We start from the raw sequence: 22,465 nt of genomic DNA, 5'->3' as shown, positions 1-22,465 counted from the left end.
TAACTTAGATGCAGAAGTCCTAAATAAAATGTGAGCAGGCCAGATGCGGTGGCTCACGCCTGTAATCCCAGCACTTTTGGAGGCCGAGGCGGGCGGATCACAAGGTCAAGAGATCCAGACTAGCCAGGTGCAGTGGCTCACCCCTATAATCCTAGCACTTTGGGAGGCTGAAGCGGGCTGATCACCTGAGGTCAGAAGATCGAGACCAGCCTGCCAACATGGAGAAACCCTATCTCTATTAAAAATACAAAATTAGTCAGGCGTGGTGGTGCATGCCTTTAATCCCAGCTACTTGGGAGACTGAGGCAGGAGAATCACATGAACCCAGGGGTGGAGGTTGCAGTGAGCCGAGATCACGCCATTGAACTCCCGCCCGGGCAACAAGAGTGAAAAAAGAGATCGAGACCATCCTGGCCAACATGGTGAAGCACCCTCTCTACTAAAAATACAGAACATTAGCCCGGTGTGGTGGTGTGCCTGTAATCCCAGCTACTCAGGAGGCTGAGGGAGGAGAATTGCTTGAATCTGGGAGGCGGAGGCTGTAGTGAGCCGAGATCGTGCCACTACACTCCAGCCTGGCAACAGAGTAAGACTCTGTCTCAAAAAAAAAAAAAAAAAAAAAAGGCCGGGCGCGGTGGCTCAAGCCTGTAATCCCAGCACTTTGGGAGGACGAGACGGGCGGATCACGAGGTCAGGAGATCAAGACCATCCTGGCTAACACGGTGAAACCCCGTCTCTACTAAAAAATACAAAAAACTAGCCGGGCGAGGTGGCGGGCGCCTGTAGTCCCAGCTACTCGGGAGGCTGAGGCAGGAGAATGGCCGGAACCCAGGAGGCGGAGCTTGTAGTGAGCCGAGATCCGGCCACTGCACTCCAGCCTTGGCGACAGAGCGAGACTCCGTCTCAAAAAAAAAAAAAAAAAAAAAAAAAAAAAAACCAGTGAGTAAATCAACTCAGAATTATATTGACCAAGTAAGGTTAATTCCAAGGACTCAAAGATGCAAAATTTGAAAATGTGTTAATACAATTCAGGGCGTGACACGATGGCTCACACCTGTAATCTCAATACTTTGGGAGGCCGAGGCAGGCAGATCGCTTGAACTCAAAGTTCACAACCAGCCATAGCAAAACCCATCTCTACAAAAAATAAAAACTAGCCAGACATGGTGGCATGTGCCTGTAGTCCCAGCTTCTTGGGAGGCTGAGGTGGGAGGACTGCTTGAACCCAGGAGGCAGAGGTTGCAGTGAGCTGAGATTGTGCCACTGCACTACAGCCTGGGCAACAGAGCCAGAGGACTAAATAAATAAATAAATGAATATAAAAATAAAAAATAAAAAAACAGGACATTGACATCTGAGGAAAGTAAAACATAGGATCACTTTAGTAGGTGCCAAAGCATGTGAGTCTGTGTTTGGAAAATCCTTCAACTTCAGAATCTTTGGAGAAGTGGAGCATGCTTCAGCTTTCCTAGCTGGAAATGCCAGACACCTGCTTTCCCAGACTCTCTTGCAGCTGGGTCACAGACACATGCCTAATCAGACTCACCCAGACTTTGTTTTGTTTTGTTTTTTCGAGACGGAGTCTCACTCTGTCACCAGGGCTGGAGTGCAATGGCACGATCTTGGCTCACTGCAACCTCCGCCTTCCGGGTTCAAGTCATTCTCCTGCCTCAGCCTCCTGAGTAGCTGGGATTACGGGCGTGCACCACCACGCCCGGCTAATTTTTATTTTTAGTAGAGACAGGGTTTCACTATGTTGGCCAGGCTGGTCTCGAACTCTGACCTCAGGTGATCCACCTGCCTCGGCCTCCCAGAGTGCTGGGATTACAGGTGTGAGCCACCACACCCGGCCCAGACTTTGAATTGGGAGCCAGTATCACAAAGGAATAGGGATGGTGTAGGATTTTGTCTGCAGCAGGTGCTGTTGTGATGACACTGTTTCTGACTCAGCAGCTCGAGTTCTACACGCTTCCATAACCTGGTCTTGCAGCAGGAGCAGAATTTTGCTCACCAGACTGGTTCTGCAGCCTGGTCCTGGGCACTGTTCCTGGCTGCATAGCTCCATGTCTGCTTCTCCAGGCCTCACTGGGAAGTCTTTGAAGTAGCCAGGGTTTTTGTTGTTGTTGTTGTTGTTGTTTTGTTTCGTTTCATTTCGTTTTTTGTTTTTTCACCCATGACACTGTCTCAGGAGGTCCTGAGAAAATGTGCCCCACGGGCCGGGCACAGTGGCTCAAGCCTGTAATCCCAGCACTTTGGGAGGCTGAGACGGGCGGATCACGAGGTCAGGAGATCGAGACCATCCTGGCTAACACGGTGAAACCCCATCTCTACTAAAATACAAAAAAAATTAGCCAGGCGTGGTGGCGGGCGCCTGTAGTCCCAGCGACTCGGGAGGCTGAGGCAGGAGAATGGCGTGAACCTGGGAGGCGGAGCTTGTAGTGAGCCGAGATGGCGCCACTGCACTCCAGCCTGGGCGACAGAGAAAGACTCTGTCTCAAAAAAAAAAAAAAAAGAAAGAAAAAGGAAATGTGCCCCACCAATGTATTTTTAATGAATTCCTTTGCAGCCTAAATTAGGCAGACCATTTTCTGTTGCTTACAACTAAACATTCTGATACAGTAAAACGCTCTCAAAAATCAACAGCAGGCTGGGCGCAGTGGCTCAGACCTGTCATCCCAGAACTTTGGGAGGCCGAGGCGGGCAGATCACTTGAGAGCACGAGTTCAAAACAAGACTGGCCAACATGGTGAAACCCCATCTCTACTAAAAATACAAAAATTAGCCCGGCATGGTGGTGTGCACCTGTAATCCCAGCTATCTGGGAGGCTGAGGCAGGAGAATTGTTTGAACAGGTTGCAGTAAGCTGAGATCATGCCACTGCACTCCAGCCTGGATGAGTATCAAAAAAAAAAAAAAAAAATCAACAGCTTTGGGGCTTGGGCTCCTTATTTAATTTCCTGGCTTCTCTCTAAACAATCTTCTACCTCACCTTCTATACTACCTTGTTTTCTCCACATTTTGCAATACCTTTGCAGCTGGCAAATTATATAAATGGCAAATCTATGGATTAACTGCATCTGGCTTAAATGTCTGTCCCTTGTCCACTCACCAGCTGGAAGCAGACAGGGGCAGGCTCAGGCGGCTGCCTGGAGCTCCTACTGGGGAACAGTGCAGGGCACATTCTCATCACAGAAGGGGCAGTGGGCCAACAGGCGGGACATGGTGTCTGACTTTCTGTAATAGACATTTAACCTTGTCTTGCGAAGTCAGAAGAGGCTTTCCAGAGGAAGGAATTCTGAGCTGGAACTTGCCAAATAAGTAAAAGTTAGGCAGAAGGGGATAAAGTTGAAGAAAAAGTTCAGGCACAGGAGGGAATGAACAAGAATAAGGGTAGAGTGGTAACTGACGGGGCTGGACACGCAGGCAAAGGTGAGATCTTGCAGGATCCCACATGCCACGTTGGGAACTTTCGACTTCCTCCTGAGATGTATGAGGAGCCATTGGTGAATTTATTTATTTATTTATTTAGAGACAGAATTTCACTCTTTCACCCAGGCTGGAGTGAGGTGGCGTGATCTCAGCTCACTGCAACCTATGCCCCCAGGGTTCAAGCGATTCTCCTGCCTCAGCCTCCCTAGTAGCTGGGATTACAGGCACCCGCCACCACACCCGGCTAATTTTTTGTATTTTTAGTAGAGACAGGTTTTTGCCATGTTGACCAGGCTGGTCTCAAACTCCTGACCTCAGGTGATCCACCCGCCTTGGCCTCCCAAATTTCTAGGATTACAGATGTGAGCCCACTGGTGAATTTCTTTCTTTCTTTTTTTTCTTTTTTTTTTTTTTTGAGACGGAGTCTCGCTCTGTCGCCCAGGCTGGAGTGCAGTGGCGCTATCTCAGCTCACTGCAAGCTCCGCCTCCCGGGTTCACGCCATTCTCCTGCCTCAGCCTCCCGAGTAGCTGGGACTACAGGCACCCGCCACCATGCCCAACTAATTTTTTGTATTTTTAGTAGAGACAGGGTTTCATCATGTTAGCCAGGATGGTCTCCATCTCCTGACCTCGTGATCTGCCTGCCTCAGACTCCCAAAGTGCTGGGATTACAGGCATGAGCCACCGCGCCCGGCCTCATTGGTGAATTTCAAGCAATGGAAGGATATGAGCAAATGTGAAGATCTGAAAGACCACTCCAGTGGAGAATAAAGAGAAGAAAGGGAATTGGGAAGTGGGGAGACCAGCAAGGAGGCTGTTGCAGGGAAGCAGTAGTGAGAAGATGGTGCCCTGGGCGGGGCATGGTGGCTCATGCCTGTACTTCCAGCACTTTGGGAAGCTGAGGTGGGAGGATGGCTTGAGCCCAGGAGTTTGAGACCAGCCTAGGCAACAAAGGGAGACCCTGTCTCTAGAAAAAAAAAATTAAATCAGCCGGGTGTGGTGGTGCACGCCTGTAATCCCAACTTCTTGGGAGGCTGAAGCGGGAGGATCCCTTGGGTCCAGGAGTTTGTTGTTGAGTGAGCCATGATTGCGCCACTCCATTCCAGCCTGGGAGACAGCAAGGGAGACCAGCCTGGACAACATGGTGAAACCCTGTCTCTACTAAAGATACGAAAAATTAGCCGGGCATGGTGGTACGCACCTGTAATCCCAGCTACTCAGGAGGCTGAGGCAGAAGAATCGCTTGAACCTGGGAGGCAGAGGTTGCAGTGAGCCAAGATGGCGCCATTGCACTCCAGCCTGGGTGACAGGGCAAGACTCCATCTCAAAAAAAGGAAAAAAAGAAGAAGAAGGAGGAGGAGGAGGAGGAGGAAGAGGAGGAGGAGGAGGAAGAGGAGGAGGAGAAGAAAAAGAAGAGAAAGAAAAAAGAACAACAAGAAAGAAGAAGAAAGGAGGAAAAGGAGGAGGAAGAAGAGGAGGAGGAGGAAGAAACAACAACAACCTTGGACTAGGAATGCTGGCAGGATGGTGTGGATGGAGAGTAGATTTGAGAGAGATGGGAGTAAAATCAGCAGGACTTGGTGATGGGGGATGAAAGACGGGAGACATTATAGATGACTATTAGGAATTGTGTCTGTGTTGATTGAATGGTTAGGTAAATGAGTGGATGATGGTGCCATTCACCAGGTTAAGCAACACAGAAGGAGAAGCCATTTGGAGAGAAATGATGACTTCAGCTTTGAACATACTGTTTTGGTGTCTGTGGGACATCCAACTAGAGATGTCCAGAAGACAGCTATACATATGTGCTTGTGTCTCAGGAGAAGGGTCTGGACTAGAGACATAGATTTGAGAGTCATTAGGTTGTAGGTGGTGGTTGAAGGCAAGGGAATGGATGAGGATAATCTCAGGTGGTTGCATAGCATAAGGAAAGAAGAGAAGGTCGGGCACAGTGGCTCCTGCCTCTAATCCCAGCACTTCGGGAGGCCAATGTGGGTGGATCACTGGAGGTCAGGAGTTCGAGACCAGGCTGACCAACATAGTGAAATCCCATCTCTACTAAAAATACAAAAATTAGCTGGGCATTGTGGTGCATGCCTGTAATCCCGGCTACTCAGGAGGCTGAGGCAGGAGAATTGCTTGAACCGGAGAGGCGGAGGTTGCAGTGAGCTGAGATCATGCCACTGCACTCCAGCCTGGGAAACAGAGCAAGACTCTGTCTCAAAAAAAAAAGGGAAAGAAGAGAGCCTAAGCACAAACTCTGGGGGCAGGTTAATTGTTCAGGAAAGGCACAGGAGGGGGAATCTGTGAAGGAGACTGAGAAGGCCCAACCAAACAGGTAAGAAGAAAACCAAGAAAATCACAGGGTCATGTGTCACAGAGGCCAAAAGGAGAATCCCAAGGGGTGAGTGGCCATGGGTATGTGGGCTGCTGAAATACAGGAAGATCACAGTGGAGAAGTGTCCCATGGACGTAGTGAAGGGAGGGCATTAAAGACCTTGGTAAGAACCGAGTCAATGGAGTAGCAGGGGAAAGAAATCAGCATAGACTGGGATGAGAAGGCAGAGAGAAAGGTGGGAGAGAATTAAAAGTAGGCAACTCAGGCCGAGGTGGGCAGATCATGAGGTCAGGAGATGAAGACCATCCTGGCAAACATGGTGAAACCCCGTCTCTACTGAAAAAAATACAAAAAATTAGCCAGGCATGGTGGCAGGCGCCGGTAGTCCCAGCTACTCGGGAGGCTGAGGCAGGAGAATGGCGTGAACCCGGGAGGCGGAGGTTGCAGTGAGCCGAGATGGTGCCACTGCACTTCAGCCTGGGCTACAGAGTGAGACTCCATCTCAAAAAAAAAAAAAAAAAAAAAAAGTAGGCAATTCTCAGAATGCAGCTGTCAAGAGGAAGAGAAGGTGGCATCTGGAGAGGTTTTTTTGTTTTTAAGATGGAGTTTCGCTCTTGTCACCCAGGCTGGAGTACAATGGCACCATCTCGGCTCACCGCAACCTCCTTCCACTTCCCGGGTTCAAGTGATTCTCCTGCCTCAGCCTCCTGAGGAGCTGGAATTACAGGCATGTGCCACCACACCTGGCTAATGCATTTTTAGTAGAGACAGGGTTTCCCCATGTTGGTCAGGCTGGTCTCGAACTCCCAACCTCAGGTGATCCACCCACCTCAGCCTCCCAAAGCTATGGGATTACAGGTGTAAGCCACTGTGCCTGGCCCTGGAGAGGTTTTTAAAAGATGGCGGAAGGCTGTTTGGAGGAGTCCACCCCCATCTCCCCTGTGTAAAAGGAAAGCGGAAGAGAGAACCACAAAGGCGGCTTGGGGGAAAGCCGTGGAGTGAGGCGATAAGGGCTTGTGTCCAAGGGATTCCTGGTCACTGGAATCCCTATCAGGCTTGCATTTCCTCCTCACCCCCATCCCCTTTCTTGCCACTGGCTTAGTCCTCCATGGGGCTAGAAGAGAGAAGGACTGAGTTGAGTGGCACCTCAGAAGACGCTATGTGCCTTCGGAGGTCTTTCTGCCTGCCTGTAAGCCGGGGTTGGTGCTGGGGCAGGAGAGGGGTTGGAGGGAGGGGAAAGAGGGCCTGGAGCTAGTAGTTTAAGCTCTGCAGGCAAGGGTGGGAGAGGGGAGTAGGGAGGACAGGAGGTGTGAACGCTGTTTCTGGAAGCGAAGCTACAGGGGGAAGGGGACTGGGACCTGGGGGAATGCTTCCAGGGGCTGCAGGGGGGTCCACTCAAGGCCCCCTTGCCCACAGGTCCTCATGCCTCTCCTCCTCTTGCTGCTCCTGCTGCCAAGCCCCTTACGTCCCCACCCCATCTGTGAGGTCTCCAAAGTGGCCAGCCACCTAGAAGTGAACTGTGACAAGAGCAATCTGAGAGCGCTGCCTCCAGACCTGCCAAAAGACACGACAATCCTCCACTTGGGGGAGAACCTCCTGTACACCTTCTCCCTGGCATCCCTGGTGCCTTTCACTCGCCTCACTCAGCTGTACTTAGATAAGTGCGAGCTCACCAAGCTCCAGGTCGATGGGACACTGCCAGTGCTGGGGACCCTGGATCTATCCCACAATAAGCTGCAAAGCCTGCCCTTGCTAGGGCAGTCACTGCCTGCTCTCACCATCCTGGACGTCTCCTTCAACCAGCTGACCTCGCTGCCTCTTGGTGCCCTGCATGGTCTTGGCAAACTCCAAGAGCTCTACCTGAAAGGCAATGAGCTGAAGACCCTGCCCCCAGGGCTCCTGACGCCCACACCCAAGCTGGAGAAGCTCAGCCTGGCTAACAACCACTTGACCCAGCTCCCCGCCGGGCTCCTGGATGGGCTGGGGAATCTCGACACCCTTCTCCTCCAAGAGAACTCGCTGTATACGATACCAAAGGGCTTTTTTGGGTTCCACCTCCTGCCTTTTGCTTTTCTCCATGGGAACCCCTGGTTATGCAACTGTGAGATCCTCTATTTTCGTCGCTGGCTGCAGGACAATGCCGAAAATGTCTATGTGTGGAAGGAAGGTGTGGACGTCAAGGCCATGACCTCTAACGTGGCCAGTGTGCAGTGTGACAATTCAGACAAGACTCCTGTCTACAGATACCCGGGAAAGGGATGCCCCACCCTTGGTGATGAAGATGACCCAGGCCTATATGATGACTACACAGACGAGGACACTGAGGGTGATGAGGTGCGTGCCACAAGGACTGTGGTCAAGTTCTCCACCAAAGCCCATACGACTCCCTGGGGTCTGTTCCACTCATGGTCTGCTGCTTCTCTAGACGGTCAAACGCCCTCCTCCTTGCATCCAACACAAGAATCCACTAAGGAGCAGACCACATTCCCACCCAGATGGACCCCAGATTTCACACTTCACATGGGATCTGCCACATTCTCCAAAACTCCAAAATCCACTACTGAACTGACCCTAAGCCCGACCACCTCAGAGCCCACCCCAAGCCCAACTACCCCGGAGCCCGCCCCAGAGCCCGCCCCAAGCCCGACCACCCCTGAGCCCACCCCAAGCCCAACCACCCAGGAGCCCACCCCAAGCCCGACCACCCCTGAGCCCACCCCAAGCCCAACCACCCAGGAGTCCACCCCAAGCCCGATCACCCCGGAGCCCACTCCAAGTCAGACCACCTCAGAGCCCACCCCAAGCCCAACCACCCAGGAGCCCACCCCAGAGCCTGCCCCAAGCCCGACCACCCCAGAGCCCACCCCAGAGCCTGCCCCACGCCCGACCACCCCAGAGCCCACCCCAAGTCAGACCACCTCAGAGCCCTCCCCAAGCCCAACCACCCTGGAGCCCACCCCAAGCCCGACCACCCCAGAGCCCACCCCAACTCAGACCACCCCAGAGCCCACCCCAAGCCCAACCACCCCAGAGCCCACTCCAACTCAGACCACCCCAGAGCCCTCCCCAAGCCCGATCACCCCAGAGCTGGCCACAAGCCCGACCATCCCGGAGTCCACCACAAGCCTGATCACTCCAAAAAGCATCATATTTTTGACTACCACAAAACCCGTATCACTCTTAGAATCCACCAAAAAAAACATCCCTGAATTTGATCAGCAACCAAAGCTCCGTGGGGTGCTCCAAGGGCATTTCGAGAGCTACAGAAATGACCCTTTTCTCCACCCCGACTTTTGCTGCCTCCTCCCCCTGGGCTTCTATGTCTTGGGTCTCCTCTGGCTGCTCTTTGCCTCTGTGGTCCTCATCCTGATGCTGACCTGGGTCAGGCATGTGAAACCACACGCCCTGGACTCTGGCCAAGGTGCTCCTCTGGCCACAGCCACACAAACCACACATCTGGAGCTGCAGAGGGGACGGCAAGTGACGGTGCCCCGGGCCTGGCTTCTCTTCCTTCGAGGCTCACTCCCCACTTTTCGCTCCAGCCTCTTCCTGTGGGTACGGCCTAATGGCCGTGTGGGGCCTCTAGTGGCAGGAAGGAGGCCCTCAGCTCTGAGTCAGGGTCGTGGTCAGGACCTGCTGGGCACAGTGAGCATTAGGTACTCTGGCCACAGCCTCTGAGGGTGGGAGGCTTGTGGACCTTGAGAGAGGAGCCTATGAGCTCTCCTATCGAATCTAGTTGGGGGTTGGGCGGATAAGGAACACAGAGTCATGGGGGAGGGGTCTTAATTCCTTTTTCTGTATCAGAAGCCCTCTCTTCGCACCACAGACACACAACTTCAGTCCCAGCAAAGCAGAAAGGGTAATGACATGGAGTTGGGTGGGTCACAGGACAAAGCTCCCGATGCTGCATGGGGCGCTGCCAGACCTCACAGTGAATCATTTTGGCGGAATACAGCATGGTTCCCACGTGCATCTATGCACAGAAGAAAATCTGGAAAGTGATTTATCAGGATGTGAGCACTCATTGTGTCTGGATGTTACAAATATGGGTGGTTTTATTTTCTTTTTCCCTGTTTAGCATTTTCTAGTTTTCCACTATTATTGTATATTGTCTGTATAATAAACAATAATTTTAGGGTTGGGAGTGATGGCTCATGCCTGTAATCCCAGCACTTTGGGAGGCCAAGATGGGTGGATCGCCAGAGGTTGGGAGTTTGAGACCAGCCTGGCAAACATGGTGAAACCCAGTCTCTACTAAAAATACAAAAATTAGCCAGGCATGGTGGTGCACACCTGTAATCCCAGCTACTCGGGAGGCTGGGGCCGGAGAATCGCTTGAACATGGGAGGTGGAAGTTGCAGAGAGCCAAGATTGTGCCACTGAACTCCAGCCTGGGTAACAGAGTGAGGCTCCATCTAAAAAAAAAAAAAAAAGCCTTCTGGCCGGGTGCAGGGGCTCACACCTGTAATTCCACACTCTGGAAGGCTGAGGCTGGTGGGTTGCTTGGACCCAGGAGTTTGACACCAGGCTTGGCAACATGGCAAAACCTGATCTCTACAAAAAATACAAAATGTCAGCCAGGTGTGGTGATGTGTGCCTGTGGTCCCAGGTACCTGGGTGGCTGAGGGAGGATCACCTGAGCCTGGGAGACGGAGGCTGCAGTGAGCCCTGACTGTGCCACTGTACTCCAGCCTGGGTGACCGAGTGAGAGCCTGTCTCAAAACAACTTGGTTACTTTCAGTGAAGAGTGGCTGGGGCACCTGTCATGAGAATTCACGAGGCTCCAACTGCCCCTACACTGGTCACAACTTATCCAATAGACCTTCAGTTATAGCCTGCACTTCCCCTGCCTGGGGTGCCTCCTTCTCTCCTCCAGGGCTGGCCACCCACCAGGCCACCCTAGGCATCAGATCCAGCTCAAAAATTGTCGTCTTCCTGGAGTTTAACGACAACTGCTGACACCCACCTGGCAGCAGCCTGCAGTACTAGGGGCAAAGGTGGGTGCCTGCTTTGCACCTGCAGTCTCAGAAGTGCAGCTCTCACTGCCCAGGTCAGCAGGACAGCAAGGGGTGGGCCCTGCAGCATGCACCATTTGGTGAGTGTGACTGAATAGTCTTGGGTTTCCTGCTCTCAGGCTGGGACACAGGCAAACGGAACCCCATTTTTCTCATAAATCCTGCCATTCCCTAAACACACTGGTGTGGCTTCCTCTCCTGCCTTGTCTCTAGCCCAATCCAGGGCTTGGGGCCCAGAGAATGGGACCATGGAGACCCCCATCACCCTCCAGATGGTCCCGGAAGATCTCCCAAACCTGAAAGTCTGACTGCATCTCTCCCCAGGTGGAGGACCAACTCCTGAGCTTGGCAGTCAGGGAGTGCCACGCACTGACCCCATCTGACAGTCCAGCTTCATCTCAAGGCAGATCACAGCCTGTGCTCCAACTATCACAAGCCTATAGATCACCTGCTCCCCGACAGTGTTTTACTCTAGGCCTTTGCCCTCAGTCCAGCCAGGTGTGCTGTCCTTGCCCCCTCCCCAGCCAGTATAACCACTCAGTGTGCAAGTCACTTCTCCCAGGTGAGGTCAGGTGCTTTCCAGGTTACCCTGCAACACTATTGCTACACTGTTTCCCAACTGCTCCTGTATAATCTTGCCTTCTGGACTGGAAACTCCTTAAGGACAAGGTTTAGGCTTCAAGTGTCTTACAATAGCCACTAAGGCCCAGGACAGAGTGTACACGGAGGCAGCAGCAGGGGTGCCACGATGCTGAGCTCCACCTCTTCTGCTGATGAGGCTCTGCCAAAGGGACAGCTCCCACCTGCTGCCTGCCTGTCCCCTAGCCTGGCCAGCACTCCTCAGTTTGACCTTCCCAAGTTCTTTTATGCCCCGAAGAGGTTTTAAGGCTCCTTGAGGGCTGGCCTGGGAACCACACATCTTCTAAAGAAATGGATAAGGTTCTCACTCTCCCCAGCCAAGGACGAAGATCAGGTCTCTGGCCAGCATCTCTCTTTCCTCAAGCTTCCAGTGCCCACCCACTTAAGCCCTGGCCCTCCACCCGCACTGCCTCCACCCCACAATGGTCTTCCTCTCTCAGAGTCTCTTTAACTCCTCCCTCTTTAGGCTGCAGAAGCAGTCATCAGACCGAGGGGCTTTTCCTGGGGATTATGTGAAATGATCTGTGCGTCTGTGGCATTCTTGGGCAAGTGGCTGGAGGAAACACGCTGGGCCTGGGATTTGAGTTTTTCTAGCCCTGTCAGCTGCTGTGGCATGACAGATTTACACAGCATTTGCATAAAACCAGTGGCTGCTTTTTCTTTAACAATTTTTCTTAAAAACTCCAGTTCCTCCAGGGGCACCAGCTTCTTTGTCCAGTCTCCTCCCCTCTCCTAGCCACCCCCCAGACTCTCCAGATTTGGGGCTGGTGTCATCAATCCGATTTATTAAGTCCTCAGTGAGGGGGAGGAAGGGCCACATCTCCCTCTGTAGGTCCTTTGACCATCTTGATGGCTTCTGCTCCTCCCTATCCCCTCAGTTCTGCCTTGGTTTCCCCAATGAGAAGGGGGATCTTCTGCTGTCCTGTGTGCCCTGAAACTAAAACCCAGGGGGAGGCCAGAAATCCTCAGGAAGTTTTTCAGCTCCCTGCAAGAATAGCCAGGGACAGAGAAATCACAGGATCAGGATGAGCAGGGCAAGCTGGAGCAGGGGGTAAAACAGACCAAGTCCTTTACCGCAGAGGAAGAAACCACACTGTGGAAGGGAAATAAATAGAGGGGTCCAGGGCAGCAGAGCCCAGGCCCCCAGGGCGCAGTGGCCATAGACGCAGCAGACAAGTGGGAGCCCCCGGCCACTTCAGCCACTGAGGAAGAGACGCCTGTAGGCCTTGTTCATCTGCTCCAAGAAGATGAAGGTGAGGACGGTGTGGGGACCCAGGCGGGCATAGTACGGTGTGAAGCCCTTCCACAGGCTGAAGAAGCCCTCGTAGCGGACAACCTTGAACAGGACATCCTAGACACAGACAAGCAGGGCGCTGGGGCTGGGACTCTAGGGCCCATCCCCCTTACCCAGCTGCCTTCACACCTTTCCCAGGGGATCTGACACCCCACCCAGGCTCCCAGAATGGCTTCCTCACCAGTCCGTTCTTGTATTCCGGCTTCCCATCAATCATCCGCATGTTCTGGATTCTGAAGGGGAGGAGGCAGGGGCATGAGAGACCGAAAGGACACCTTCCCAGCCACCTCCAGGACCAGACTGCACACTCACCGGGTCTTGGCAATATCCACAGGCATGGAGGCAGCAGTGGTGACAAGACCGCTTATCATGCTGGCACAGAAGTGGCACAAGATGTTGTCAGAGAAGTAGCCTGGGGGAGGTGAGGCGGGGGTGGCAGTCAGCTCAGAGGTGGCTCAGGCCAGGCTGGGAGCTAAGGGCCCAGCTCTGGGTCTCACCTGAGTCCAGCAAGAACTGCTTGGATTGGGAGTAGGAGGCCAGCTGGGCAGCATTGACGACGACGGCCCGAGCCATGGTAGGGATGCAGCCCTGGAGGGAGGGGAGCGGGCAAGAGTCAGAAACCCCTAAAACCGGACTTCACAGCCCCCAAGTCTCCAGCCCCTCCACTCACCCGCCACAGGGTGAGGACTCCCTCTTCCCGGGTGATCCGAATCAGGGCATTAAACACATTTTTGTAGCCACGGCGCTGGTCAGCTGGAAGCCTGATGAGAAGGCAGGAAGAGGTCAAGATCAGGATAGCCCACAGGGCCCCACAGATGCAAAGAAAGGAAGGCCAGAACAGGTAAACGCTCTGCTCTAGATGTGGGATAGAAAAGAGGTCCTTTCATTCTAGATTCCAGGGAATGGGGCTGGGGTGAGGCTCAGACTTGGAACTCACCGGCCATCTGCAGTCATGCGGATAAGAGCCACTTCGGCTGGTGTTCCCACAAAGGCACCAGTGGCACCTGCCGTCATGCCAATCAGAGCCTTCAGCAGAAAGCCAGGGGGAGTACCATCAGCCCCAGTCAAGCGCTCAAACAACACAGTATAGATGCCAAGGCGGGTAGTGGTGTAGGTGGCCTGGCGCAGCAGGCCAGCCGACAGCCTGAGGAGCAGAGGGGTCAGCATATCAGGCCAAGGTCTGGAGCTACCAACCCACAGCCTACCCTCCATCCTGAGGCCCCAATACCCGGTGTAAATGCCCCTCAGGCCTTCTGCCTTCAGGATACTGGTGAGGGCATGGAAGCTGGTTTTGTACTCTCGAGTCTTGGCCCCTTCCCCACTCAGCTGCATCCGGTTCTTCACCAGGTCCAGGGGCTGGACAAAAACTGTAGCTCCCATCCTGGGGGAAGATAGAGGTGGAGTGAAGGGATTCACTATTCCAGATCTACCAGTGCCCACTGGAGCCTGGCAGCAAGAGGTTACAAAGGTCAGGGCCTGCCATGCGATTCAAGAATCAGGATGCTGGTGAGCATGTGTATAAGAGTCTATATGTACACCGAGTGCAACGGGTCTGAAAAGTCTAGTTGTCCAGTCGGGGCCATGCAATGAAAGTGCTCCAAGCAGCTTCATGACAGTCAAGCAGTGACCTGGGGCTGCACGCAGTCCGACACAGGGAGGGGACGAAGGGGCATCCAAGATTTAGGACTCCAGGTAGTCCTCCAGGAGCCATTTAATGGCCTGGAATCCCCTGTAGCCCGGCCAAGCTTAGCAATGCGCTGGGAAACTCAGGTGGCCCGGCGGGGATTGTGCAACGACCCCGCATGCAGTCCAGAAGGGGCCTTGCATGGGGCCCTAGCAGCCCATTGGGGAACTCGTAATACGCTGGAGATCACGCTGACCCCGTGCCGGCACAGTTCACTGCAACAGACCCAGAGATGAACCGGGCCCGGTTCCTTGCACCCGTCCCTTCCTCCTCTTTTCCCATCCCTGGGGCCTGAGCTTACCCGGCCAGGCCCCCAAACAGGAACTTGATGGACTTAGGGGAGGTACGGGGCTTCCCGTCCATCCCGCCGGCCCCGGCACTCGCCGTCGCCGCCATCGCCACTCAATGGCCCTCGGCTCCGGGTCCCGTGCGCGCGCGGCCCCGCTCGCGCCCAAGGTGACACCGCGCGCGCAACAGGGCGAGGGCGCGCGCACGCCCCTCCGGCTCTCAGGTCCGGCACCCGCTGGAAGCCAGCGCGGGCGCAGGCGCGCAGCGCAAAGGCGGCCGGGAGTAAGGCGGAGCTGAAGGAGGAGCTTGAGGGAAGCGTGCGAGAAGGGGTGTAACTGATTTAGGAAACCAGAGAAAAGGCGCAGTTTTCACCAAATTGGAATCGCGGGAAAATAGAGATGAGTTTGTCTCAAGGTCTCGCGAGATCGAGTGAGTACGGCTCACCAGAGTAGGAGAGCTCTCGCGATAGACACACCAAGCGTTCAGCAGCGAGGGGACGGGGGAGGTGGGGAGCACTCTCGCGAGATTTGAAGGAGCGGTGGCGGCGGCCAGCGGGAGGAGAGGTTTGTAAACTAGGCGGCTCCAGGTTTCCGGGCACCTTTATTAGGTCGTCTTCTGGGCCACCAGTGCTCCTTCCATCTCCACAGGCACTCCCTCCATCGCTGACCTTTTTTTAACCGGCCTTTTAGGACCGAAAGTTCTTCATCTCAAGCATCAAATGCTGAAAGCGGCCTGACTTTCTCTACCGGAAGCCCTTTTCCAGAGGCTGGGAACACGGCCCACCTGGCAGGAAGTCCCACCTCCTTGAGCTCCGCCACCCTTCCCGAAGTTTTTCTGTCACCTGTGTTAGGCTCCGTCCCCTTTCCCCGTTTTATCCCCGTACCAGAAAAGGATACATTTAGTGCCTCTCACCCAGCTCCACTAAACGGGTTGGATATCTCATTCTTTGAGTCGGGGTTCCTTCCCCGGCGCCTCCATGTAGCTGGGAAGTGGGACCTGGGGGTGGTTGGACCCCTGGGATCCTAAAGGAGGGGCAGGGAGGGCGCAGAACTCCGCTTCTGCTCCTTGCTACCAGGACGAGCGGCCTCCTCAGCCTCTTTCCTCCCGCTGCCATGCACCCTGCAGCCTTCCCGCTTCCTGTGGTTGTGGCCGCTGTGCTGTGGGGAGCGGCCCCCATCCGGGGGCTCATTCGAGCGGTGAGTCCGAGGGACGGAGGAGGCAAGGGCGCTGAAGGGAAGGGTTGCAGGCTGAAGGGGAACATTGCCTTTTTTGTCCGCAGACCTCGGACCACAATGCCAGCATGGACTTTGCAGACCTCCCAGCTCTGTTTGGGGCTACCTTGAGCCAAGAGGGACTCCAGGTGATTTTCTTTCTTTCTTTTCTTTCTTCCTCTCCTTCCCCCCCTTTCCTTCCTTTTCTGTCTTTTTTCTTTTTTTAATATTTAGCAAGATCTTCCATCCTGGGCTGGGGTTGGGGAGGTTTGTCCTGGGTGAAACTGGAGGTAGGAAAATCAAGTTAGGAACTGAGCACGTATAGTGTAGAATCCAGAATCCAGAGGGAGAAGACAAAGTGTCCACCCCTGGAACTCCGAGGTTATCAGGGAGACTGAAAGTGGACAGAGACGGAAGGTAGGATCAACGGTCCTTATCAAGACGGTCTCAGAAGCTATTGCTTGTATGACCTTGGGCAAGTTAATTTCTCTTTGAGCCTTAGTTTGTTTTACTGTAAAATGGGATATTTTAAGTTTTCCTAGGGTTATTGTGAAGATTAAATTAGATACGCAATTTTTGTAGTACTTCATCCCAAAGACTGCCACATAGCAAGAACTCAGTTGGGCCGTAGTAGCAGTGGAGTTGTTTGTGAGATGGGTAATTAGAAAATTGAAGAGGCCGGGCGCGGTGACTCACATCTGTAATCCCAGTTCAAGACCAGCCTGGCTAACATAGTGAAACCCTATCTCTACTAAAATTACAAAAATTAGCTGTGCATGATGGTGCATGACTGTAGTCCCAACTACTTGGGAGACTGAGGCAGGAGAATCACCTGAACCCGGGAGGTGGAGGTTGCAGTGAGTCGAGATCGCACCACTGCACTCCAGCCTGGGTGGCAGAACGAGACTCCATCTCAAAAAAAGAAAAAGAAAATTGAAGGGAAGGGAGTGTGTTCTGTGTAAGTGTTGGAGAGGAAACTGTGAAACAGAACTTGAGAGTCGGAACATTAGAAGGCAAAGTAATTGCATTAGCTTGCGGTTTAGGGTACAGATTAGCCCATCTGGGACAGCGAGAGGGATGATGGGAGAGTTTGGTGAAGGGATGTTTTATGTCATTACCTTTTCAAGAGGCTAAGAGAAAGTTGTGAGGTTGCGATGCTCAGACCCCAGGAAGGAGAAGGAAGTGAGGATAGAGGATGTGCAGCATGTGGGCTGGTGTGTTTGGTGGCCCTTGTAGAGAGTGAAACCTAGGGAGGAGAAATCTCACTGTTGTTTGCTTCCATCCTTCAGGGGTTCCTTGTGGAGGCTCACCCAGACAATGCCTGCAGCCCCATTGCCCCACCACCCCCAGCCCCGGTCAATGGGTCAGTCTTTATTGCGCTGCTTCGAAGATTCGACTGCAACTTTGACCTCAAGGTTGCTGAATGTGGAGTGGGAGCTGGGCAGCTGAGGGTAAAAAAAGGCACCAGGAATGAAGACAAGTCAGGCCTATGATGGCTCCTTGTCCTCTGCCTTGTCTTCCTAGGTCCTAAATGCCCAGAAGGCTGGATATGGTGCCGCTGTAGTACACAATGTGAATTCCAATGAACTTCTGAACATGGTGTGGAACAGTGGTAAGGCTGGAGGAATCTATACAGCTGGGCTTTCAGTAGGACCCAGAGATGGTGGGAAGGCTGAAGGCTTCAGGAAAAGAAGCCAATCCTTTAGGTGGGTTGGGGCGAAAGTGCCAGATGCCAGGGTTCCCAAAGGATTTGAGTAGAAGGTTGTGAGTCCCCAGAGTAACACCTTGATCCCTGCAGAGGAAATCCAGCAGCAGATCTGGATCCCATCTGTATTTATTGGGGAGAGAAGCTCCGAGTACCTGCGTGCCCTCTTTGTCTACGAAAAGGGGTAGGACATATGCCTCCTTCCCATTCTTCCTTCAGCAAGCAGTTCCATGCCAACCTGGAGCCCAGGCCTCATTACCCAAACCATTCAGCCTCCTGTCCTTCCTTCCCTGCCTCTTTGACTTTCTTCTCATTCCCATCCCCACCTATGGGCTTTGTCCAGAGCCAGTTGCTTTGTCCCTCTGTTTTTCTCCCTTTGCCTTTCTTTCCCTGCTGAGACTGGTCGTCCTTTCCCAGGGCTCGGGTGCTTCTGGTTCCAGACAATACCTTCCCCTTGGGCTATTACCTCATCCCTTTCACAGGGATTGTGGGACTGCTGGTTTTGGCCATGGGAGCAGTAATGGTGAGTAGCTGAGGGAACATGATGGGAAGCACTGAGGCCAGACTGGATCTGGAGTTGGGAGATGGGAGTGGCTTGTCCTAGATTGTCTAGTTTTATTCCTAAGCCTTGTCCATCCACCCCCTCTTCCACCAGATAGTTCGTTGTATCCAGCACCGGAAACGGCTCCAGCGGAATCGACTTACCAAAGAGCAACTGAAACAGATTCCTACACATGACTATCAGAAGGGTGAGGGGTTAGGGGAGGAGAGGGTTTTTCCCACCGTTTACCTGGTTCTGAAGGACTTTGAGCCCAGAAGATAGGGTATACAAAGATGGCAGTGGCTGGGCACAGTGGCTCACGTAATCCCAAGTGCCTGTAATCCCAGCACTTTGGAAGGCCGAGGTGGGTAGGTCGCTTGAGCCCAGGAGTTTGAGACCAGCCTGGGCAACATGATGAAACAAAAAAATCCCACCACTTTGGGAGGCTGAGGCAAGTGAATCCCTGGACCCCAGGAGTTCCAGGCCAGCCTGGGCAACGTGGTGAGACCCCATCTCTATAAAAAATAACAAAAATTAGCTGAGCATGGTGTTGTGCGCTTGTAGTCTCAGCTACTTGGGAGACTGAGAAAGGAGAATCACTTGAACCAGGAAGGCGGAGGTTGTAGGGGGCTGAGATTGCACCACTGTGCTCCAGCCTGGGCGACAGAGGGAGTCCCTTTCTCAAAAAAATAAAAGTAATAAAGATGGCAGTAAGAAATTTTCAGCTTGAGATGCTGTCTTGTCTTGTTTTTACCCATAAATACAGTGAAGATGGGAGAGATGTAAAGCAAAGATGATTAAGTGAAATAATTGTGGGAAATAATAGAGGGACAGACTTTGCTTATGGGGCATGTGGAGAGAGCAGAAAAACGGGAGGAATGGGGGAGGATTCAGTTAGAGAAGGAAGAAAGTGGTACTGTGGGGCTGGGGCTTTAGGCCCTGGGGCCTCCAGTGCCCGTATAAGGCTATGGCAGCAGCCCTGCCCATTTCCGTCCCTTCCACTCCCTATCTCCACCCTCACACCTCCCCAAAAACCACTTCCCTTCTTACCTCTGCTTCTCTTTGCTTGTCCCTTTTAGCCCTAAATTCTTCCATGTTCTGCCCTGACCTTATCCTGCCTACCTGTCTTAGCTCTTCCACTGGCTTTGTAGGTGAGGGAAAATTTTCGCAAGGCTTTAAAAGCCTTAGCCCTGGGTCACGATGGCTCAGTGAAGGACTAGATTATTTTCTTTCTGTCCCAGGAGACCAGTATGATGTCTGTGCCATCTGCCTGGATGAATATGAAGATGGAGACAAGCTGCGGGTACTCCCCTGTGCTCATGGTGAGGCCCTCACTGCCTGCCCATGCCCCTCTGCCACTGGCAGCCACCAGGTGCTTCACCTTGTTCCTCTCTGCAGCCTACCACAGCCGCTGCGTGGACCCCTGGCTGACTCAGACCCGGAAGACCTGCCCCATTTGCAAGCAGCCTGTTCATCGTGGTCCTGGGGACGAAGAGCAAGAGGAAGAAGCTCAGGGGCAAGAGGAGGGTGAAGAAGGGGAGCCAAGGGACCACCCTGCTTCCGAAAGGACCCCACTTTTGGGTTCTAGCCCCACTCTTCCCACCTCATTTGGTTCCCTAGCCCCAGCTCCCCTTGTTTTTCCTGGGCCTTCAACAGATCCCCCACCCTCTCCTCCCTCTTCCCCCGTCATCCTGGTCTAATAACCCTCTACACGTACACTTCTGGTGACCTATTTGCACAGACCGTCTTCTTCCCTCCAGTCTTCTAAGTTGAGGGATAGGGGACATTCCATCCTAAGCTGCTCCCTTACCCACACCTATCCTTTTGAGGGGCATTGGGGTGGGGCTGGGGCAAGCAAAGGGACTGGGTCTTCTTGGGCTAATAAAATTGTTTTTTGTGGACTAAGGAAGGGTGAGATAATTTTTAGGTGAACTTAACCCTTTGGGGGAATCACCCCTTTAGCCATAAGGAGCAAGAGAATGCTGAGACACTAACCTATAGTCATGGGGACAGCCCCAGCAGGCATTTGCTATGACTCAGGGGGAGCCCCACCCACAAGGATGACTCAACTAGCCCTGCCTTGCCTGCAGGCCTGCACCCATTCTCTGGTCCAGATGGCTCTATTCCATTATCCACCAATTTAACCAGCACACTGAGGACTTAGGCCTGGAAATGCCACTGTGGAGGGGCAGGGCCACCTGGCCAGAAGCTCAAATTCTTGCACCTTGTAGTACCTCAACCTTCCTGCTCCCAAGCCATGATAAAGGAGGCAAGTCACAGTGCCTGTCCCCCATTCTGACACCCAAGCTCAAATCACACAGCACCTTGTTAGAATCTTTTTTATTCAGAAAAAAAAAAAAAAAAAAAAAACCCAAAAAACAAAGTTTTCCAACCACACACAGGAGGGGTATGGGTAGGGGGAGGTGTCTGTCCATCCGGCCCTGGTCCCCAGCCCATGTGGTTTTGGCAGCAATAAGGGGTATGGGGTAATGGCCTAAAAAATAAAATGGTGTATGTGTATGGGGGAGGAAAGGGGTGCAAAGCTGTGGGGAGCGGTGAAGGGGAAGGGACAGACGAGGTCAGTACTGGGAGCGCCGAAGGTGGGAGGCCATTTCATAACATTTCTTGTTGATCAAACCACCGTGGACACCTTCTTTGCCCATCAGCAGGACTAGCGCTGGAGGAGGAGGAAAGAGAAAGGAGGCTAGGACCCAGGTGTCACAATTCCACCCCCTGCCAGCTGTTCAGCAGCTGTCCAGCCCTGGGGGCTGTAACCCAACCTCATCTCTCCCAACCCCCCCCCAACACACACACACAGGCAGGCTGTCAGTCACCCTGAAACAATAAGGCTTTTCAAAAGAGGAAAATCAAGCTTAAATGCTGGAGAGGAACAGACTAAAAACTTAGGGGTCAAAGGCTCATAGACTGTTGACTCGTGTTCAGGCTAGAAAGGGCTGTGGATGAGCATGCCACCTCCAGGTTCTAACAAAAGAGCTCAAACGATTAACTAAATGATGATTCAGGACCCCAACAATCTACCTATACTCCTAGAAAAGTTTCTAATCCGAGCTCAAGGCAGGAAGTAACTTAAGAGGTAATGCAGTTCAACAACTTCGAATTACAAGATGAGGAACTGAGACGGAAATGGAGGGACTATCCCATGTTCCATCCAGCATCCAGCAGACAAGGGGCAGAATACTGGTCTGACTGCCTTCATGCTGGGGAATCACACAAGAAAGCACCCTCAAGATTACCAGAAGGCGGTACATGAGAGATCTTGACGCTAGAGGAAGGGTAAGACTCAGGAACTCACTCTTGTCAGTCTTGGTGACAGTGACATTGAAGGTGGGGGCCCCACCGGTGCTCTTGGTACGAAGATCCATGCTAAACTCCCCATCCTGCAGCAGTGAGTCCCGGATCACCGAACATTTCTGGCCCCCAAGTGTCAGCCCATTGACGTAAAAACTTGACCGGTCTTTGCCAACCAGGACACCCACCTCAGCTGGCTGGAAGAGGAACCAAGCGCCCATCAAGTTAGTCAGTGCACCAAGATTCCCACCTTGTTCTCCAAAGACCCACCCCGCGAAGTTATATACTCAGTACCCATCAATGAACTGTGAGAAACTCTGAGGACTGTGGAACGTTAGTGCAGAAAACGATCATGATTCTCAAACCTAGAATATGGGACTAGGGAGGAAGAGATGATATACTCCTCTAGAGATTTAGATCTCAGTGTTAATGGGGGAAAGTAAACCCAGGAAATAAAGGGAATCAGTGATAAAAGTGAGGAGTCTTTGGATGCTCAGAACTCTCCTTCAGGAAAAGCAGAAGCGGAGAGGGGAAGGGAGGGGGGCGGGCGAGGCAAGAGAAGCAACTTTGCCCTTATTTGGTCAAAGGTTCTGCAGGAGCTCTTAGGGCCCGGACGCCTGGGTCTCCAAGTAACCTAGTTTAGCTCCAGGTATGTCTGCCCTGACAAGAGGAAGCAGACCCCTGGGGGCTTTCCGGGAAAGTTGGAAAACTTTTGAAGGTGGACGGGGGCTAGACCCGGCAAGCCAGCTCTCGGGTCTAGGTACCCCAGGAACCTTTTCCCCCCTCCCCCTTTCACCCCAAGCCCCCACATCCGGTTCCCTCCCGCCCGGAAACCCCCTTCCCCCCCTTTCGAACTTCCGCTCCCCCTCCCCACTTCCGGGCAGTGTGGACAGGGAGATGGTGGTGGGAGCAGCGGTAGTCAACTCATATTCTTTCGCTTATGCTGTCTCAGAACTTCTCACAAAGTTCCCCTGCTCCAGGCCCCGCCGGATGGCGGGAAGGGAGGGCGAGG

At 53.1% G+C, this 22,465-nt stretch overlaps 5 protein-coding genes across 8 annotated transcripts in view; 2 read left to right on the top strand and 3 right to left on the bottom strand.

Moving 5' to 3' along the window:
• Nucleotides 1-22,465, bottom strand: part of VMO1 (vitelline membrane outer layer 1 homolog) — a 200,421-nt gene that overhangs the window by 154,352 nt on the left and 23,604 nt on the right. The window lies entirely within an intron of this gene.
• Nucleotides 7,122-9,911, top strand: GP1BA (glycoprotein Ib platelet subunit alpha). The gene has a single exon (XM_050765304.1). It carries the CDS (start codon nt 7,190-7,192, stop codon nt 9,443-9,445), a length of 2,256 nt encoding a protein of 751 aa, XP_050621261.1. The 5' UTR covers nt 7,122-7,189; the 3' UTR covers nt 9,446-9,911.
• SLC25A11 (solute carrier family 25 member 11) lies at nt 12,187-14,842 on the bottom strand. Its single transcript, XM_050765386.1, has 8 exons — nt 14,701-14,842; nt 13,944-14,096; nt 13,653-13,859; nt 13,386-13,476; nt 13,213-13,303; nt 13,028-13,127; nt 12,897-12,948; nt 12,187-12,772 (listed from the first exon to the last, which is right to left on the bottom strand). Exons 1-8 carry the CDS (start codon nt 14,793-14,795, stop codon nt 12,617-12,619), a joined length of 945 nt encoding a protein of 314 aa, XP_050621343.1. The 5' UTR covers nt 14,796-14,842; the 3' UTR covers nt 12,187-12,616.
• RNF167 (ring finger protein 167) lies at nt 14,983-20,049 on the top strand. Of its 2 annotated transcripts, none has more exons than XM_050765378.1 (11): nt 14,983-15,116; nt 15,377-15,616; nt 15,763-15,883; nt 15,967-16,047; nt 17,188-17,313; nt 17,423-17,510; nt 17,697-17,787; nt 18,021-18,126; nt 18,259-18,352; nt 19,386-19,466; nt 19,543-20,049. In XM_050765378.1, the coding sequence occupies exons 3-11, from the start codon at nt 15,800-15,802 to the stop codon at nt 19,842-19,844; spliced, it is 1,053 nt and encodes a 350-aa protein (XP_050621335.1). In that variant the 5' UTR covers nt 14,983-15,116; nt 15,377-15,616; nt 15,763-15,799; the 3' UTR covers nt 19,845-20,049. The 2 variants fall into 2 exon arrangements, with proteins under 2 accessions (XP_050621335.1, XP_050621336.1); XM_050765379.1 differs by having other exon boundaries at nt 15,017-15,250.
• The window catches only part of PFN1 (profilin 1), a 38,542-nt gene continuing 36,550 nt past the window's right edge, over nt 20,474-22,465 (bottom strand). For 2 of the 3 annotated variants that reach the window (XM_050765545.1, XM_050765544.1), the window contains exon 3: nt 20,766-21,650. In XM_050765545.1, the coding sequence (XP_050621502.1) occupies nt 21,249-21,650 (402 nt within the window). In that variant the 3' untranslated portion in view covers nt 20,766-21,248. Of the gene's footprint in view, nt 21,651-22,465 lie in introns of all 3 variants that reach the window. The other variant, XM_050765543.1, reaches the window with a different exon arrangement.

Source organism: Macaca thibetana, chromosome 16 (assembly GCF_024542745.1).
Source record: "Macaca thibetana thibetana isolate TM-01 chromosome 16, ASM2454274v1, whole genome shotgun sequence".
In the NCBI taxonomy this organism is placed as follows: Eukaryota; Metazoa; Chordata; class Mammalia; order Primates; family Cercopithecidae; genus Macaca; species Macaca thibetana.
The sequence above is the reverse complement of the archived record's forward strand: the minus strand, read 5'-3'. Positions and strand labels throughout refer to the sequence as shown.

What these genes read in the sequence shown, in the direction of transcription:
- SLC25A11 (XM_050765386.1), bottom strand. Translation starts at nt 14,795, where the DNA reads ATGGCGGCGACGGCGAGTGCCGGGGCCGGCGGGATGGACGGGAAGCCC. An exon ending in CTGAGGGGCATTTACACCGG is followed by an intron (nt 13,860 to 13,943) that starts GTATTGGGGCCT and finishes TCTGCTCCTCAG; the next exon opens with GCTGTCGGCTGGCCTGCTGC. An exon ending in GCAGTTCTTGCTGGACTCAG is followed by an intron (nt 13,128 to 13,212) that starts GTGAGACCCAGA and finishes CACCTCCCCCAG; the next exon opens with GCTACTTCTCTGACAACATC.
- GP1BA (XM_050765304.1), top strand. Translation starts at nt 7,190, where the DNA reads ATGCCTCTCCTCCTCTTGCTGCTCCTGCTGCCAAGCCCCTTACGTCCC.
- RNF167 (XM_050765378.1), top strand. Translation starts at nt 15,800, where the DNA reads ATGCACCCTGCAGCCTTCCCGCTTCCTGTGGTTGTGGCCGCTGTGCTG. An exon ending in GAACATGGTGTGGAACAGTG is followed by an intron (nt 17,511 to 17,696) that starts GTAAGGCTGGAG and finishes TGATCCCTGCAG; the next exon opens with AGGAAATCCAGCAGCAGATC. An exon ending in GGTACTCCCCTGTGCTCATG is followed by an intron (nt 19,467 to 19,542) that starts GTGAGGCCCTCA and finishes TCCTCTCTGCAG; the next exon opens with CCTACCACAGCCGCTGCGTG.